We start from the raw sequence: 18,132 nt of genomic DNA on the forward strand, positions 1-18,132 counted from the left end.
ATTGTACCATGGTATTGATGTAAAATTTGCCATTTAATTATGTGACTTGAAAAATTTCTCCGGGTTTGTAATCCCTAAGTGAAATGAGAAATAGTTGAGCACAGTTACCAATAAATAGGCTGGAGCCCCCCAAATTTATATTTAGTGTTTGCTAGAACACAGTTACCAATAATAGGCTAGAGCCCTCCAAATTTATATTTAGTACATGCTGTAATTTCCAGATGATTATAATTTGTGATGCTTTATTAAGCCTTAGAACTTATCTTCCACATTGGTTATTGTTATTTTATGAGTTGGTTTCTCTTAAAGAGAAATTACTTTGGTTGAGGGGCACCTTAGTTTCTCTTTTGTCACTTGATAAAACACTGATCAAAATCAACATAAGAGAAGAAAGGGTTTATTGAGGTTTAGGGTTCCAGAGGGACTGGCATCTGTCATGTGGGTGTTGTTGGTCTTTTACTCTTTGGGCTCTTTGACTCTTTGGGGGGCTGCCACCCAGCTTTTAAATAATCACACATGGAGTCTTATTCTTACTTATGAATGCCTGGCCATAGCTTGGCTTGTTTGTAGCCAAGTTTCCTTAAATTATCCCATCTACCTTTTGCCTCCGTACTTTTTCTTTTTCTTGCTTCTGTATGTCTTTCTTTCACTCTTACTCCATGGCTTGCTTTATAGCTGGGTGGCTGTTCCCTGGAGCATGCTATAAGATGAGGGACATCACCTGAGGTTGTCCTCCGACTTCCCTATGTGTACCATTGTGCAAACGCACCCCCCACACATCCCCGTCCCCACCTCTCTCAAATGGACCAGATGATCTTGAAGGTTCCCATCAGTTCCAATTTTTTTCTACTCATCAGTGCTTACTGCTGAAGAATATGTGACTCATATATCTGAGAAAAATAAGCATAATTACACAGAGCGAGCAAGCACCAAAATAGAAGATGAATACATGAGCAACTACCTCATATACCGTGATAATTACTGGCTACAAATAAATTTCTTAACCAAGCAAAATTAACCCCTTAGCTACAAACCTAACTTGGGTTCCCAAGAAAATCTAATCACTGGTCTTGTTGGAAAGCTCGTGAAACAAAAAAAAAAATGAAGTGGTTATTCAAATGGATGTAATCTACAGCTGAGACTCCACCTGTTGATGGAGAGCTACGTGAGCTGTCCATCTCTGTGGCAAAGCACGCAAGCTGGAAACCTTATAGAGGGGAGAGGTCTGTTTCCCTTGTGGCTTCCGGGGCTGCGGCTCATGGATATTTGGTACATTGCCTTTGGGCCTGCCGTGGAAAAGTCCATGACAGCAGAAAATGTGTGGTAGAATTGCTATTCACTTCATGCAGAACAGGAAGTGAAAAGAGAGAGACAGGAAGTATCCTGCAATCCCAATGTCCTCTTTAAGAGCACCTCCCAGGGAGTTCTCTTCCACCACCTCCCAATAGAAGGCTGGTAACCAGGCCTTCGGCATGTAGGTCTCCAGGGACATTGCAGACAGACACAAGCCATATGAGTAGATTTACCTTAAGCTCAGAGTGTCCACCTTGGGCCTGGTGATTGTTTTGGTGAGTTACAGCTGCCCCAGCGGAGGGAGGAGAAAAGGACACACCAGCCATGTCTGTCTTTACCTGCCCCCTTTCTTTCTAACAGAGTAGAGACACTCACCTGTGTCTTTTGTGCATTTGCCTTTTTATATTGGGCTCTTGGGCAGGAATCTGTAAGTGGAATCTGGACCTAGATTAACCCTAAAGATGAGTATTTGATTTTCTTATTGTAACATTCACCACTAAAAACCAGAGTCATATTTTTAAGGCATATGTTTTTTAAAAAGTCTTTTTATTTGCTTTACACTGTGAATCTAAATAACTTTTTTCTTCCTATCAAAACCGAGACAAGCCTATGGCCTTCCATCTAACCCGTCTCTCCTCACAGGCGAACCTCATCAGTGAGGATATTGAGAGTGCGATTAGCGACAGTAAGGGCGGGAAGCAGAAGAGGCGGCCAGAGGTCCTGAGGTGAGAGCATTAAAAAAAATTGGTGAGCGGGAATTTGATGGTGTGTCTACTTTTTTTCTCCTAAAGCTTTACAGAAATTATGTTCAATAGAGGTGAATTATTCTGTTTTCCAAACTGTAACCTTTAGTCTCGATTCATTTGCTCTTGCTGGCTTCTCGGTCTGTGTGTGTCCCTTCCTGTCTCTCCGTGTATCTATCAGCTGTCTCCCACAGAGCTTCTCACACACGTGTAGATATCCCGGACAGTTAAAACAAATGTATGGTGTTTTAAGAAATGACCCAAGGCCGCCCCATGTATAAACCATGAGTCCATTGGCTTTTCAAATCTCATGTGACCCAGAGAAAAATTCAGTGTGGTTTCCCAGGGAATTTTAATTTCTCTGTATTTCTGTGTCTCGGGACACAGTAGGGCTAGTGGGGAATCCTTATTTCCTTGACCATGACTCCCGGGGTTGAAGGGCAAATCTCACCAACTGAGAGAATGGCTGTTGCAGAAATGGGGATTGTAAAAGCCCAATTTGTTTTTCATTCTTAGGATGATTGCCAAAGCAGAGCCCGGCATCCCCCCTCCTCCCAGAGCTCCTGCTCCTGCACCGCCAGGGACTGTCACTCAGGTGGACGTTAGAAGCCGAGTGGCAGCTTGGTCTGCGTGGGCCGCTGACCAGGGGGACTGTAAGTACCTATGTTGACCCTACTAAGGATCCACATTGGCTCATGATGTCGTTCATTGGTTAAAATTCTCATGTGCATTTGCGGGTTAAAGTTAGTTTTAAGGAGTTAAATCTTGGATACTAGAAAGTTAAGTCTTGACTGCTGTTAAGGCTGTCCCTGAGAATTCATGCCAGTCATTGAAATAGATAATTTTAGGATTACAGTTATTTCTTTAATACCAAAAGAGGAAACTTCACCCGACTCATAGTGACACACATGGCAATAGAATATATACCAAAGAGAAGCCCATTGGGGTTTTGCTTTTCCAAAATATTTTGCTGCAAAATCTTTCTATTCTTTGGACAGTTCTTATGTGTTCATAGAAAGGGCGTCAATAGGGTAGTGGCAGGGGAAAAGGATCTGGCCTTGGCTAACCTTGTCATATGGCCCCTCCGGCTTTGCCATTTTATTATCGTTGACAGTGCTTGCAAAAGCAGTTAAGCCTGCCACTAAGGAAAACTTAAAAATATATATTTATTGAGTATTTGTGTGTAAGCGCAAGCTTGTCACCATGTGTGTAGAGGACAGAGGACAATGTGTGGCCTGGGTTCTTTTCCTTCCACTGCGTGGGTCCTGGAGACTAAACTCAGGTTGTGAGACTTGGTAGTGAACATGTTTACTGCTGAGCCATCTCACTCGCCCAAATGTAACTTCTTAATCTCATAATATTCTCCCAGAGTCTGGAATCCTTAATGACTCTATATATGGTTGGTTCATTTTCATAATGTTCAGGAGTGACCTAGCAAGTCCAACTGGATGATTTGCCTTATGCCCAGAGGGACGTGTGTGTGTGTGTGTGTGTGTGTGTGTGTGTGTGTGTGTGTGTGTGTTTATTTGTATATGCATGTTGCATGTATGGACACGTGTGTGCTTGTAGAGGTCAACATTGACCATCTTCTATTCTCCTCCTGACGTATTGAGGTAGGGTCCCTCACTTAGACCCAGTGCCCACCCTTTCAGCCAGTGTAGATAACAAACCTGCTTCAGCGATACTCTGTTTCTGTTTCCTGTGAACCCAACAACAGCCCCGAATTGATGTAAGTGTTGGGACTTTTAACTCTGTCCTCACACTCCTGTGGCAAATGCTCAACCCACTGAACTGTCTCTCCATTTCTCCAGTGGTATTTCTTAAATTATTTATCGGTTATCTAACCAAGTATAATTTAGTTGATTAGTTGCTAGTCAGCCACGTAAGCCATTTGCCAAGATGAGTTACATTAGACTGTGAACATTTTCACTTTTATTTGATAGAGTCTTCGTACATTTATAACCACAGCCACTGTGGGCTCACGAGTAGGTCAGCTATGTTATGTCCAGAAGGTATCTTTTCGCTATCCATCTTTCCATCCTCCATCTCACGTGTGCTTCCTACCCCTTTAATACTGTTTCCTGAGATGTGGAGGAACCGATTCCATTTAGAGCCAAGCTTTTCCACCACCACTTATTCTTGGTACTTTGGCCAGCTTTGCATTTCTGCATGAGCCACCACGTGCTGCAGGGGAAACTTCTCTAATGAAAGCTTAGTATACCACTAATCTGTGAGTATAAACAAGGATATTTAGAAAGCAGTTTGATAATACAGCCATTTAGCAAAACAATGGTAGTATGTTCTACACCAGGGCTATGACCTCCCCAGCTATGGGCTCTTGACCAGATTTATAGAAGCAGGCATGAGTTCCCGTCTGTGGAGCAGGAATCATATCTAAGTAGAAAGTGGTTGGTGGCCCCTGTCATTTACATGCCACTGTTGCCGTAAATGGCACATTGTGCCTGAATGGTCATTCTAGTTCGTAGCGCTATTGCTGACATCTCTCCCCCAGCAGCCTGCATGGCTTCCTTCTCTTCATGTGACAGGTAGGGATGAACCTCCAGCTTGGTTTCTCTGTGTCTTAGGACTGAAGTGTGCAGTCGCTTTATTTTTATTTATTTATTTTTTTTGGAATTTACTCTTTATTTATTTATTAAAAATTTCCACCTCCCCCCTCCTCCCATTTCCCTCCCACTCCCCCTACTCCCTCCACTCCCTCTTCCCCTCCCTCTCCAGTCCTAAGAGCAGTCAGGGTTTCCTGCCCTGTGGGAAGTCCAAGGTCCTCCCCCCTCCATCCAGGTCTAGGAAGGTGAGCATCCAAACAGACTAGGCTCCCACAAGGCCAGTCCAATGCAATAGAATCAAAACTCAGTGCCATTGTCCTTGGCTTCTCAGTCAGTCCTCATTGTCAGCCACGTTCAGAGAGTCCAGTTTGATCACATGCTCCATCAGTCCCAGTCCAGCTGGCCTTGGTGATGCAGTGGCTCTAATAGAAGGTGGACTTTGGATGGTGTGGGTCAAAAATCGAGGCCTGAAACAAGACCTGCATCTCTCTATCCATATGACCACGGGAGATCCTCGTTTCCCACTTTAGCCGCGTCTGTAAAGTGGGCATAATGACTCCTAGGTTTCTGTGACTCCAAAGGTGAGCGATGCTGTCGTCCTATGACTACATAGGAACACAGGCATCATTGGCCAAGCACATCAACAACTTCTGCTTTAGCTTTCTACCAAGTCTCTTTGCATTTGAGCTGGTTTTTCAAAGACTAGGGTTTATAATGACCTGTGCTTGTTATGGATTTAAGGTGGGTTTTGCCGGTGTTGTTTTGGTGGAAAGGGTCTGCATAGTTGTTCTGTTGTTGTTGTTGTGTGTGTGTGTGTGTGTGTGTGTGTGTGTGTGTGTGTGTGTGTGAAAGAGAAAGGTGTCAAAATTGTCTTGACATAAACAGAAGACATCTTAAAGACATCCTGAACAGAATTGTAGGAATGGATATAAAACTTAATATAATATTACAATAAAAGAATTTATACCCAGGTGTTTTTGAGCTCCTCTTAGATTTTGAGTAAAATGTTCCTGGCATTGTCATGTGTTAAAATTGCCAAGATGAGGTTCCAATTCTTACCGCCTGTCCAAACAGAACTCAAGACATGGTATACAAAGTTCTGTTTGAACGCTAGAGAGTCTTATTAGCAATCCCCTAAAGGAAGCGATCTCGGCTCCCTCTGAAGATTTGCTCATCTCTGAGTGTTGCCCCTTAGAACTCAGAGGTGGAGTAACCCTGTCTTCCACACGTGAGTTCATCAGAGTGGTGGCAATGGTGCCTGAGACTTCAAAATGTTGGGGAAATAAGTACCCTCTGCTGACTTTGTCCCCAGATGGTGTTACAGCATCTCTGAGAGGTCTCTTTTCTTCCTCATTGGAGACATTATCTTCCTGTGTAGTCCTGGATGCTGTGGGGGTGGGAAGTGTTGCAACATGAATAATAAAAACCCAGAGATAGGTATTGGGGTTCAAGCTGAGGATCAGAAAAGCAAAGCAGCCAAGCTACTAGAGAGATCTTACCTCTGCCAAGGCTCAGACAACAAAGGGGCGAGAGATCCTGCATTGCTCTCCATCAACCTCAGACTCCATATACCACCGAGTTCCTATTCCTCTCTCCCCCCAGGCCATATTGCTCCTGTCTCCACCTCCCTAGTGCTGGGATTAAAGGCCTGTGATCCCAACTACTGGGATCACCTTTGTGTGAGCTCTGTTTTTCTTTTAGACAGATTTAATCTTTTGTAGTCCAGAGTGCCTTAAACTCCCAAAGATCCGAATGTCTCTGTCTCCCGAGTCCTGGGATTAAAGGTGTGTGCTGTCACTTCCTGGCCTGTATGGCTGACTAGTATGACTGATTCGCCCTCTGATCTTCAGCAGGCTTTATTTATTAAATATATTTAATTTTATTTAATTTATGTTTTATTTTTTGTTTATTAAATAACAAATAATATACCACTACAGGGTGTCACTATGTAGCTCAGGCTAGCCTTAAACTCATTATCTCCCTGCCTTAGCTTCCAGAGTGGTGGGATTGCAAGCAAGCACTCATACACTTTTGACCCTCTTTGGATTTCCTAATGGTTGTTTCAAGTTCAGTTCCTGCCTTCTGTGATACACTGTACCAAGCAAGCCGCAGCCCTGTGTAAAATTGCAATTAACTGGCAAGCTTTGCTGCACACAGACTGAGGAGCTTGAATAATTATATATAAAAATTCAGATTCCTTTTTCTCTTTGCACGTGCTCCCTGTCTGAGCAGTGCTAGCATAGAGGAGGCATTGAGATTCTGGGTTCTCAGTATCTTTTGCCAGTTCTCTGCATTAAGCCTCGTGAGTCATGGTGATGCATCGGGAGCCTTATCTCCACTCCTGTGATCTACTGCTCCTGTCCCAGCCATATGCCTTTGAATTTAATGTTCTCTGAAATACTTGTGTTGACAGTTACCATAGTGCTAACTGACTCACCTCAGGAAGGAGTCTGTCAGGAAGAGCTATGGTTAAACAGAGCATCTGAGCTGCCTTAACATTCAAAATGCTTTTGAGAAATGTAGCCTCGATTCTAGAAATTCCTGAAGGTATATCATTTAAGATCAGTGAACCAAATGTTATGAATTTTATACTTAATTACAAGAATTGAGAAATCCCTGTACTCTCAGAACTGAAGAACCTTTTCTGTAGTCACAAGGTTGGGATGTAGAGGAACTAGCAGCCCAAGCCACGAAGATGGTTTGGTTGGGATAGTGCTCACCACACTGGCAGGAGGAACTGAACTGCATCCCCAGTACTAAGTGGGAAAAGCCAGGTGTAATAGCGTGTGTCTGTAATCCCAGCTTGGAAGACGAGATTCCTAAGGCTTGCTAGGCAGCCAAGCCTGCCCCAGGAAATGGCCACTTCCAGGTTCAGTGAGAGCGAGATAGAGGTTGATACTCAAGCTTGACCTTCGGCATTTACATGCTTGCACACACATGTGCACAGGCACCCCCCTCCAAGCATCTTCATGCATGTAGACACACTTACACACACATACCACACGTGTCCTCAAGCACACACACACACCGCACCACACACATGAAGCTCGCAGCCCTGTTGCATTGGAACTTATTTCACCATATTTCACAAGAGATGCTTAAATGCTGATTTGTTTCTTCTGTAGAAATTGGAGTGCTGAGTCAGGGTTGGCTTTGTTGAAAGCTGAAAGGGGAAGAGGTGGAAGGAGGGGGCATAACAGCTGAATGAGTCTCATATGGGTAGGCCGGCAATTCCTAGCTTTCCCCAGACTCCTGGTAACTGTAGCAAGGGTGTAGCAATGGGCCTCGAGTAAGGCTTTGACTTCCTTATTCCAGAGAACCTCCCCCCACCCCAGCACCTGGAATTCTTTTCTCATTGTTTTCACAAGTTCCTTTCTATATTGGCAGTGTTTCACCAAACATGTGAAGTCTTACAATTCCCCTTTCTTTTCAGTTGAGAGGCCCCGGCAGTATCACGAGCAGGAGGAGACTCCTGAGATGGTGGCAGCCCGGATTGACAGGGATGTGGTGAGTGCGGCCACGGGGTTTAGTTCATCAGCGCTTCTGTTTGGTAAAGAGGGGAACCCAGACACTGAGATGAGAAGGATTTAACAAAACTGGCTTGCAGAAATTGTGTTTTCTCTTCCTGGCAATAGTTGTGTCCTTTGAATTTTCCCTTAACTGCTTTTCCTTCCCTCCTGATATTTAACGTGAGTTGGTCTCCGGTAGAGTACTAATGACTTAACCCCTTAACAAATGAAATGAACCTGAATTAGCAAGGTTTGGGAATGGCATGGCTTTCCTTTTTTCATAGTTGAGGTGTCCTTTTGACATTTATTCTTTCCGTTTATTAAGATATTTAAGGCTGGGGAGATGACTGAGTGGCTAAAGTGCTTGCATTGCAAGCATGAAGACTGTGGTTCAGATCTCTAGAGTTGACAAACATCTGACGGGTGGTAGCCTGTGTGTGTAAGCATGCAAATATTAATGTTTTATAAAGAATAATGCTGAATTTGATTCATTTCTTCAAAGCAATTAACTTGCAGTGTGGCTATAATCTGGCATTCAGAATTTAATTTTTGAAAGATTTTTTTTTATTTTTATTATTTTATTATTGTTATTTTGATTTTTCGGGACAGGGTTTCTCTGTATAGCTTTGGTGCCTTTCCTGGAACTAGCTTTTGTATACCAGACTAGCGTCAAACTCACAAAGATCCTCCTGCCTCTGCCTCCTGGGTGCTGGGATTAAAGGCATGCGGCACCACCACCCGGCAAGATTTTCATTCTTAACTACGTGTATAAACTTGCATGTGTGTGCAGGCACCTGAATAGGTCAGGTGTGTGTGTTTGCACGTGTGTGCCGGTGCCTGCACAAGTTAGAAGAGAACATGAAATCACCTGGAGTTACTGGTGATTGTGAGCTGCCCAATGTGGATGCTGGGAACTGATCTCTGGTCTTCTGCAAGTACAGAATGTGCTCTACCGCTGAGCCGTCTATCTTTCTAGCCAGCCCTAGAATTTAATTTTTATATCACACAGTATTTTACTTAAATGTTTATTAAACCCTAGTTTCTAGTCTTTTAACATGAAGACTCCTAGAGAAAACTGAGTGACATATAAAAAAATAATTGGAATGGTCTCAGTACATTTGTTTGTTAATTCTGCCCTGGAGAGCAGTCATCTTAAAGTCGTATCAAAGCCTTTTGTTGTATATGTGAGCTGTGTTTGTAGGTTCTCTCAGCGTGCTATAATGGGTTCAAAATAACTTCACCAGAGCCTTTATGGGGCAGTTATTTGCAAAACAAAAATACCCTGGGATCTCCTCACAGACAGTTTCTCTGAATCCCACCCCCTGTTTTGTGTGGGGAACACAGCGAGGAAATTAGAGTAATTTAAAGTAATTAATAATCTGATTGCATGGTGTGAATGCTTCCCTAATAGCATTGAAAAATGCAGCAAAAGTATGCTTAAAGAAAGGTATAGAGGTGAGACTATATGTATATCAGGTACATATATATATATATATATATATATTCTTAGAATTAATGATTGACTTGGTAAGGGTGGTTATTTTCTTTCCCCATTTATTTTCTCTCCTTTACTAACTAGCATCATGCAGCTAGAACAAAATTAGTTTTTTCTTTGTTTTATATCTTGTTCTGTTATTTCTAATTCCAGCAAATCTTAAACCATATTTTGGATGACATTGAGTTTTTTATCACAAAACTCCAAAAAGCAGCTGAAGCTTTTTCTGAGCTTGCTAAAAGGAAGAAAAGCAAAAAAAGTAAAAAGAAAGGACCTGGAGGTGAGTGGGCCTTCTTTACTCTGGGGGTATCAGACCCACGGGGGAGTGTGGCTTCATTAGTTTAGGGTTGTCAGACCAACCGGGGAGTGGACCTTCCCTGCTCTAGGAGTATCAGACACACAGGGGAATGAGTATGCCATCCTCAGTCTTGGGGTACCTGACTGACCCATGGGTAAGTGGGGCTTCCTTACTCTAGGACTATTGACCCTCGAGTAAGCGGGGACCTCCTAAGGCTACCAGAGCCATGAGCCGGTAGGGCTTCCTTACTGTAGGGCTATTAGACCAGTGTGTGTGTGCCTTCTTTACTCTAGGGCTATCAAACCCACAGGTGAGCAGGGTTTCCTCAATCTAAGGCTGTCAGACCCATGGATGAGCGGGTCTTCCTTACTCTCCGGCTACCACACCTGTGGTGAGCGGGGCTTCCTTACTCTGCGGCTATCAGAACTGCAGGACTGGAGGAGCCTGGGTTCTAGTAAAGAGCTACATTGTCCTGATCTTAGATCAAGGCCCTGAGCTTTGGGCACCACCAGAGGTTCAAGTGGACAGGGAAGAACTCATGCTGGTTTCAAGCTGGCCGCGCCTCTCAGTCACAGTGACTCTGAGATCACATGCTAGCCACCCATCTGTAGACTCAGATCACATGGTGACCACCCATCTGTAGACTCAGATCACATGCTATCCACCCGTCTGTAGCGTCTGCATTCACATGGTAACCACCCATATGTAGTTTTCACCAGTCTTTAAGTTGGTTTCTGCTCCAAACACTGTTCCTTTATTTAGAGGTCTTTCATTTTAAACATGGAACTTTTTTCACGTTAAAATTGATTTTTCTCATCAGAGTATTTTAAAATATCCACGGATTCGAAGCTGTTATCACAAAGCCCCCAGCAGTTCATTTATATTCACAACTGCATAGAAGCTGTTGAAGAGCCAGTGTTTGAAATGTCTTAAAATACTTGGCCTGGACTCCTAGCACTCAGGAAACTGATGCAGGAGGATTATGCTTAGTTCTAGAACAACCTGGATATAGAGTAAGACCTTGTCTTAAATAATAATAATAATACCAAATGAAAACAAACTGGCTTGGAATGTATCAAAGTCTAACTCTAAGGGTAGCGACCTCCTCGGGCAGTGGCACAAATTGGACATGTAAAGAGAGCTGGAGCAGGTCTCGCTTGACCGCTGACTTCAGGTATTATTATTATTATATAGGTATATACCTATTATTCTGTAGGTAATATCTGTACACTAGGAAGGTGCAGCCTTCAGTGTCGTCCTGGATGTGGGCACGTGGACATTCTTCTCCACGCAGTCTCAAATGAAGGGTGCTGCATGGCGCCTCAAACCTCTTCTGCTTTCTTGTGCTGTCCCCCAGGACACCCAAGTTCACAACCACAGACTCCACATCTCCTATCTCTAGCAGATCGCTGCTTTGATTTTCTGCACACGATCTTTCGGACTGCCAGCTCACAAACAATGACATGGAGACATTATTAATAATGAATACTCAATCTTAGCTTAGTCTTGTTTCTAACTAGTCCCTATAACTTAAATTAATCCATATTTTTAAATCTACATCTGACACGTGATGCATTACCTCATCTCTCCGTGCTCCCCATCCTGCTTCCTCCTCGTCTAGTTGGCAACTCTGCCTTTTTTCTTCCCAGAGTGCTCTCTGTCCAGCTGTCCCGCCTATACCCCCTGCCTAGCTATAAGCCATTCAGCTTTTTATTACACCAATCACAGCAATACATTTTACACAATGTACAGGAATATTGTGCAACAATTTCCCCAATTTCCTCTATATCCATTTTTTTATTCTCTTCATTGGCATCCAGTTGAAACTGTCATCCGTTTTGACCCAACTTGAAAGCAGTTTTTAGCCCTCTAGTGTTCTGTCCTGTCAGGAGAATCAGTCTCTGTCCGGGACAGGGTTTTCTGGAGCTAGCCTCAAAGTTGCAGTAAAATTAAGGATGACCTTGAATTCTGGTCCTTCTGGCTCCGCTTCTCAAGCAGTAGGGTTACAGTGCGCCACAGTCAATAGGGTCCCCTTCTTAGAATTCCCGGTTGTAGTCATCTCTCTTCCATTCCGAAGCACACGTAGCTCTGTGGAGTGTTGATTCAAATGTCACTTCTTACCTGGACATTCTATCTAAACTGCTTCTCCATTTTCACGTTTCTCTGAATTCACATCTCTTGTTTTGTATATATGCAATTTCTTTTTTAATCCATGTACTGTTTTAACCGTATCATGTTATTTCCACAGACTACCCTGGGGGCAGGGGTGGGAGTGGAGGGAGGTGGGCAGACCTTTTCAAATCCCATCTTAAAAGTTACTGAAAGGGCCCAGCGGTGGTGGTGGCACATGCCTTTAATCCCAGCACTCGGGAGGCAGAGGCAGGTGAATCTCTGTGAGTTCGAGGCCAGCCTGATCTACAAGAGCTAGTTCCAGGACAGGCTCCAAAGCCAGAGAGAAACCCTGTCTCGAAAAACCAAAAAGTTCCTGGAAGGAATTTTGCAGTATTCCTGTTCCCTGTTTCCCAGCCAGTATGGTCGCCTGCTCTCTCACTCGGTCGCTACCCCTGTTACTCTTCTTCTGATTCATTTCCTCTGCAAGCAGGGCTTGTCTCTTACTCAATTTTATAGGCCTTATAATGGTGACATGAGTTCTTGGAACATAGGAAGGCTTAAAGTCATATTTATGGAATTGAGTCATTGGGAGTGCCTGAGGGTAGAGGAATCCATTCAAACTTAAGCACTTAATTTATTGAAATAAGAGATGTTGTAGAATAAAGGTTCACGTCTGGCCCACTCTTCCAGCTGTGGATACAAATGTAGATTTTATTTTTTATTTAATAAACTTTATTGTGCATCTGTACTCATCTGCCCTCTGCTGTTTTTTTTTTTTATTTCCTCAGAGGGTGTTTTAACGGTGAGGGCAAAACCCCCACCTCCTGATGAATTTGTTGACTGTTTCCAGAAGTTTAAACATGGATTCAACCTTCTGGTAGGTGGACTTTATTTATATATAATTAGAAGAAACAGATGGAAAAGATCAAAGACTAGCCAGAATGCTCTTGAAAATTACATAAAGAGACACAGTTGTCCCTGTGGAGTGTGGGTGTGTGCTTTGATTGCCCTTTAATTATAACACCTGATTGCAAGGCATGCGGGTCGCAGAGGCACGCTGAGCTGAGGAGCGATGCTCGTGCTTCTTAGCTGAGTGTTCCTCTGGTTCTCTCCACGCTGCTGGAGCCCTCTAAGCAGAAGTGTTAGGAAGGGATCCACCGGGGCTGCCTTGGACTTCTGTGTGAGTGTCCATCCTGGGGGTATTGCATTGTGGTAATGCATTTGTTTTCTGATGTCGCAGGCCAAGCTGAAGTCCCATATCCAGAACCCCAGTGCTTCAGATCTGGTTCACTTCCTGTTTACTCCGCTAAACATGGTGAGCATTTATCAATTAAGCAAAACGACTCTTCTTAGCATGACTTCCAACCAAGGGTCTGAGTTACCTCACACGGGTCCTGTTTTTCTTACCGTGTAAACTCTAGACCACAAAGTTTGAGAGTGTAAAAGGACATGTACCTCACTTATGGCTAGGGATGTAGCACACACATGTGGACATAATAATAGCAGTTTATTGCAACTTAGAATTGTTATAAACACCTTGTTCTCCAGAACACCTGGGAAGATTGGATGGACTCATGCTCAGGAATTCATACATAAAAGTACTAGGTTTTACAAGGCAAGGAAGAAACATGTATAGTGGCTGTACGGGCTCATTCTAACCAAGGAATAAATGACGTTGAAGGATTTGTTTTTACATGTGTGTGGTGTGTATGTGTGGGGGTGTGGGTGTTGTGTGGGTGGCTGTTGTGTGTGTGGTGTGTTGTATGTGGTGTGGGGGTATAGGTGTGTGTGGTATTTGGTGTATGTGTGGTTTGGTATGTGGTGTGGTGTGTGTGTGAGGTTTGGTATGTAGTGTGGTGTGTGGTGTCTGTGAGATCTGTGTGTGTGGTGTATGTGGTATCCTAAGAAGAAAGAAGAGGGTGTCAGATTCCCAGAGCTGGAGTTGTAAGCAGCCGTGAGCCCCTCACTTAGGTCTCCAGAGGCACCATACATGCTGTTAACTCAGCCACTTCTCCAGCCTGGCTTTTTTTTTCTTTCAGTAGAATGACAAAGCAGCATGAAAGTCGTTCTCGTCATGTGATCGCTCTATCATATGTGTGATTTTTTTCCCCTAAAGAGTAAAGATATAGCCATACAAAATACACACTTCCCCATATTGATTTAGAACATATGAAAATTTGTTTCATTGGATTCTTTAATGTTAATCAAAAACAGAGAAAATTTAGTATTTCTCCTACGTCTTGTAAAAGATTTTAGAAAAAGAGAAAAACCAAGAAGCAAAGGCATGAAAGTCATACTGCCTTCCCAGGACAGACTAGGAAAGCCCTGAGTCTACTTTTGCATTGCAAGCAGACGAGACTAAGTGTCATTGTCAGCATGGGCGTAGGAGTGACTGCTAACAGATGGGGGAAGGGCCAATGGCTGTTGTCCAGACAGCCTTAATCTTTGCTGGATGCGTCCATAGATTGTCCTGTATTGAATTTCTGGCAACCTAGTTATTGTTGAATTAATATTATTGAACAACTCTTTAAAAAAAATTAGAAAGCCTTTAATCCCAGCACTTAGAGAGGCAGAGGCAGGTGGATCTCTGTAAGTTCAAAGCCAACCTAGTCTACTGAGTGAGTTCCAAGACAAGCTCCAAAGCTACATAGAGAAACCCTGTCTCAAACTGCCCCCCTCCTAAAAATATTAAAACAAGTTGAGTTTGGTTCTGGAAGTTGGCAATTCCAAACTCCAGAGGCATGAAATCAGGAGTTCAAGGGCAGCCTAGGCTATACAGTGAGTTGAGAGTCAGCCTTGGCTAAACAGTAAGACCCTACCTCAAAAAGTAAAAGCAACAGAAACAATAAAACAACGAGATCCGTCTCATCCAAATGAGAAGAAATCGACACAAGCTCACTTAACAAAATTATTTTCTTTAACACCTTTGATGCTGTCTTAGTATCGGCACACGCTTATAAAGCAACTGTGTTGGGACCTTTTATTTTCACAGAGCTGAAATAGGGATCTAGTAACCAGCTCGTGATGTCCCCAGCTCACAGTTCACCCTTGTGTTTAGCCTGCTTATCTAAAAACATCTACTCATTCTATATTTGCCTTTCTCCAAAAAGACAACTTATCGATGTTCTCGCCATCACGATCCTGCTGCTCCATGCAGGGCTGTAGACATTTTCCTCGGTCAGGGAGCTGGGGAAGGATGTTCATTTAGAGCTTCCTGTAAGCTAGGCAACGTTGAGTTCTGCTTGCAAGTCTCTGCTCTCCACGTTCATCATGCCACACAGACATAGCCACAATGCCCGTGTGTGTGTGCACGTCTGCTGAAGTTCTTGATATGAGGTCATGGCCTGTACCATCAGCTCTTTTTCAGTCTCTCTCCTTTCCCCGCTGCTAACCCAGAGAGCGTGGCGTTTCTGCTCCTTCGCTCCTTTAGTCTCTGCATGCTTTCTGCAAATGCTTAAAGGGTTGGAAGTTTAAAGTCACAGTGCCAGAGTTGGGCGTGGTGATGCCCACGCCTTCAGTCCCAGCACGAGCTGGTGTCGTGATAGTGTGTGTGCCTTCGGTGCCTTCAGTCCTATCACTAGCTGGTGTCGTGATAGTGTGTGTGCCTTCGGTGCCTTCAGTCCCAGCACGAGCTGGCGTCGTGATAGTGTGTGTGCCTTCGGTGCCTTCGGTCCCAGCACGAGCTGGCGTGACCGTGCCTGTGCTTTCAGCCACAGCTTTTTCAAGGCTGGGGTAGAATAGTGAGTTCCAGGCTACCCTGAGTTCCATGGTAAGGCCTTGTTTTGAAAACCTAAAACAACAAACCAAAAGGAATTGAACCTGCCATGTTGGCTCACACCTGTGTGCCCAGCCCTTGGGAGCCTGAGGCAAGGGGATTGCTGTGAGTGTGAAGACAGTGGGCTAGGTAGAAAGTGTCAGGTCAGTGTGAACTGTAAAGTGAGACCCTGTCTAAGAATCCCAAGACGCAAAACAAAGCAGCAACTGTAGTGCTGGCTAGTCAAGGTGGGTTGTGTTCATAGTAGAGTTGGCACAAGGCTTTCACCCATTTTAATGTTTCCACTGATTCCCCCAATGTTGTGTCTGTTGCAATTAAAAAAGTCAGTTACTTGAAGAAGCATAAACTTTGTGTTACAATATAGTGTGTCACTACTGTGCACAAATTTACACCAGGAAGTGCCAGGGGAGCCCTGTGTCACAGTCATGCTGGCATTAAGGTGCCTCAGTGGGATTCTGGAGGACCTGTCTTCAGGGTTACTAGAAAATCCTGTGTTTATAGAGCCACAAAACAGCATGGCCTACCCAGAGCCCCTGACCTGAGAAACATTGTCTCAGTCTAGAGCTATCAAAAGAATAGAAAGAAAGAAAGAAAGAAAGAAAGAAAGAAAGAAAGAAAGAAAGAAAGAAAGAAAGAAAGAGAAAACAAACAAACAAACAAAAACCTTTCTTCCTGTAGCACATCTCTGAGAAAGGCAGATTCTAAAAAGTCTCTATCCAGCCTGTCTGCTACAAGATAAGGACCCTCCCTCAGCCAGGACATCACCCCTGGGAGGCAAACATGGAGCTGTCTTCACACAGACTTGTCATTGTTTTGCTTATCAAAGTGTGCACCTGTTTCCTGCTGACCATTAAACTGTCCATATCAAATCAGGGAAACTTACTAGATTGAATTCTGGGGAGTGGGGGGGGGGGGCAGACAGTTTCTTTTTATTTAACCAATGACCTTCCTCCATCACTTGCCCTTGTAGCTTTCCACTCTCCTCCTTCCCTCCTCCTTTCCTTCTTCCTTTCCTCCCTCCCTCCCTCCCTCCCTCCCTCCCTCCTTCCAGGTCCTTTTCCGTTTTCTTTAGCTCCACAGGCATAGATAGCATGAACTACTGAATGGAGGCTTCTTTCTCTCCCTCTCCTGAGTATTCATTCTGGATCCACAGATTTCAGTGTCGACACAACAGATTTGCCCATTGCAGCTGCTATCTTTAAAATAACAGAAAGTTAAGGAAGTGATAGCTGGTTAGATCAGCCAATGAGGGCCGTCTGCACTGCCACTAGTATTTTGCAGGCAAAGTAATAGATGTATATAGCCATATACAGGTACTGTGAATATCCTTAAACTACGTTTATACGTTTGCACCCTCATTCTGGATAAGTCAGTTTGAGAAGCTGTTTTCTTCTCTCTATCTTTTAATTTTAACTTATAGAAACAGTGCTTAGTTTTGGAGTTGATTTTTGTGCATAAATTTCAGATTATACAAATAATCATTTTTTCTTTTTTTTGCTAAAAAGATTTGTTCTCCATCTAGGTGGTCCAGGCGACGGGCGGTCCTGAACTGGCCAGTACGGTACTCAGCCCACTGTTCACTAAAGATACAGTTGATTTTTTAAACTATACAGTCACAGCAGATGAACGGCAGCTGTGGATGTCACTGGGCGAGACTTGGCTGAAGGTCAGGTAAGCACAGGAAAGCTCCGTGTTCAGGAGCTGTGATGCCGTGAGCGCTCTCGCTTGCACTAACCAGGAGACATTTGGGTAAGGTTCTGTGTAGAGAACTACCTGCTGTGGGATGAAGAAGTCAATGTCATTGAAAAGCGTGTTGCCAGGCGGTGGTGGCGCACGCTTTTAATCCTAGCACTCAGGAGGCAGAGGCAGGCAGAACCCTGTGAGTTCAAGACCAGCCTAGTTTCTAAAGCAAAGGCCTGGAAAGCCAGGACTGTTAAACAGAGAAACCCTATCTTAGAAACACCACACACACACACACACACACACACACACACACACACACACGAAAGAAGAGAAAAGCTCATTGTCAAGTTGGGCCAGAGAGATGGCTCATCAGGTAAAGGAACTTGTTGCCAAGCCTGACACCCTGAGTCCCATTCCTGAGACCCATGGGGTAGAAGGAAAGAACTGACTCAACATTGTTGTGCTATGACCTCCAGAAGCGTACTATAGCATGTGTACACCCCCTCCAGCATGCGCACATACACACATGCATACACACACACACACGAGTTGGCTAAATGAATGCAATTTTAAACATTTTTAAAAATTAAAATAGAGTTGCCATCTGAAGGAAGTATACTGTATGCAAAAGGGGAGGAATGTGATGTAAGCAGACTGGGA

At 43.9% G+C, this 18,132-nt stretch overlaps 1 protein-coding gene across 2 annotated transcripts in view; it reads left to right on the forward strand.

The window, feature by feature from the left end:
• Eps8 (EGFR pathway substrate 8, signaling adaptor) overlaps positions 1-18,132 on the forward strand; it is a 182,314-nt gene that overhangs the window by 129,701 nt on the left and 34,481 nt on the right. For both annotated transcript variants that reach the window (XM_075982460.1, XM_075982461.1), the window contains 7 exons: positions 1,936-2,018; positions 2,553-2,689; positions 8,034-8,107; positions 9,758-9,884; positions 12,803-12,891; positions 13,255-13,329; positions 17,312-17,460. In XM_075982460.1, coding sequence (XP_075838575.1) covers positions 1,936-2,018; positions 2,553-2,689; positions 8,034-8,107; positions 9,758-9,884; positions 12,803-12,891; positions 13,255-13,329; positions 17,312-17,460 — 734 coding nt within the window. The remainder of the gene's footprint in view (positions 1-1,935; positions 2,019-2,552; positions 2,690-8,033; positions 8,108-9,757; positions 9,885-12,802; positions 12,892-13,254; positions 13,330-17,311; positions 17,461-18,132) is intronic.

Source organism: Microtus pennsylvanicus, chromosome 8 (genome assembly GCF_037038515.1).
Source record: "Microtus pennsylvanicus isolate mMicPen1 chromosome 8, mMicPen1.hap1, whole genome shotgun sequence".
In the NCBI taxonomy this organism is placed as follows: Eukaryota; Metazoa; Chordata; class Mammalia; order Rodentia; family Cricetidae; genus Microtus; species Microtus pennsylvanicus.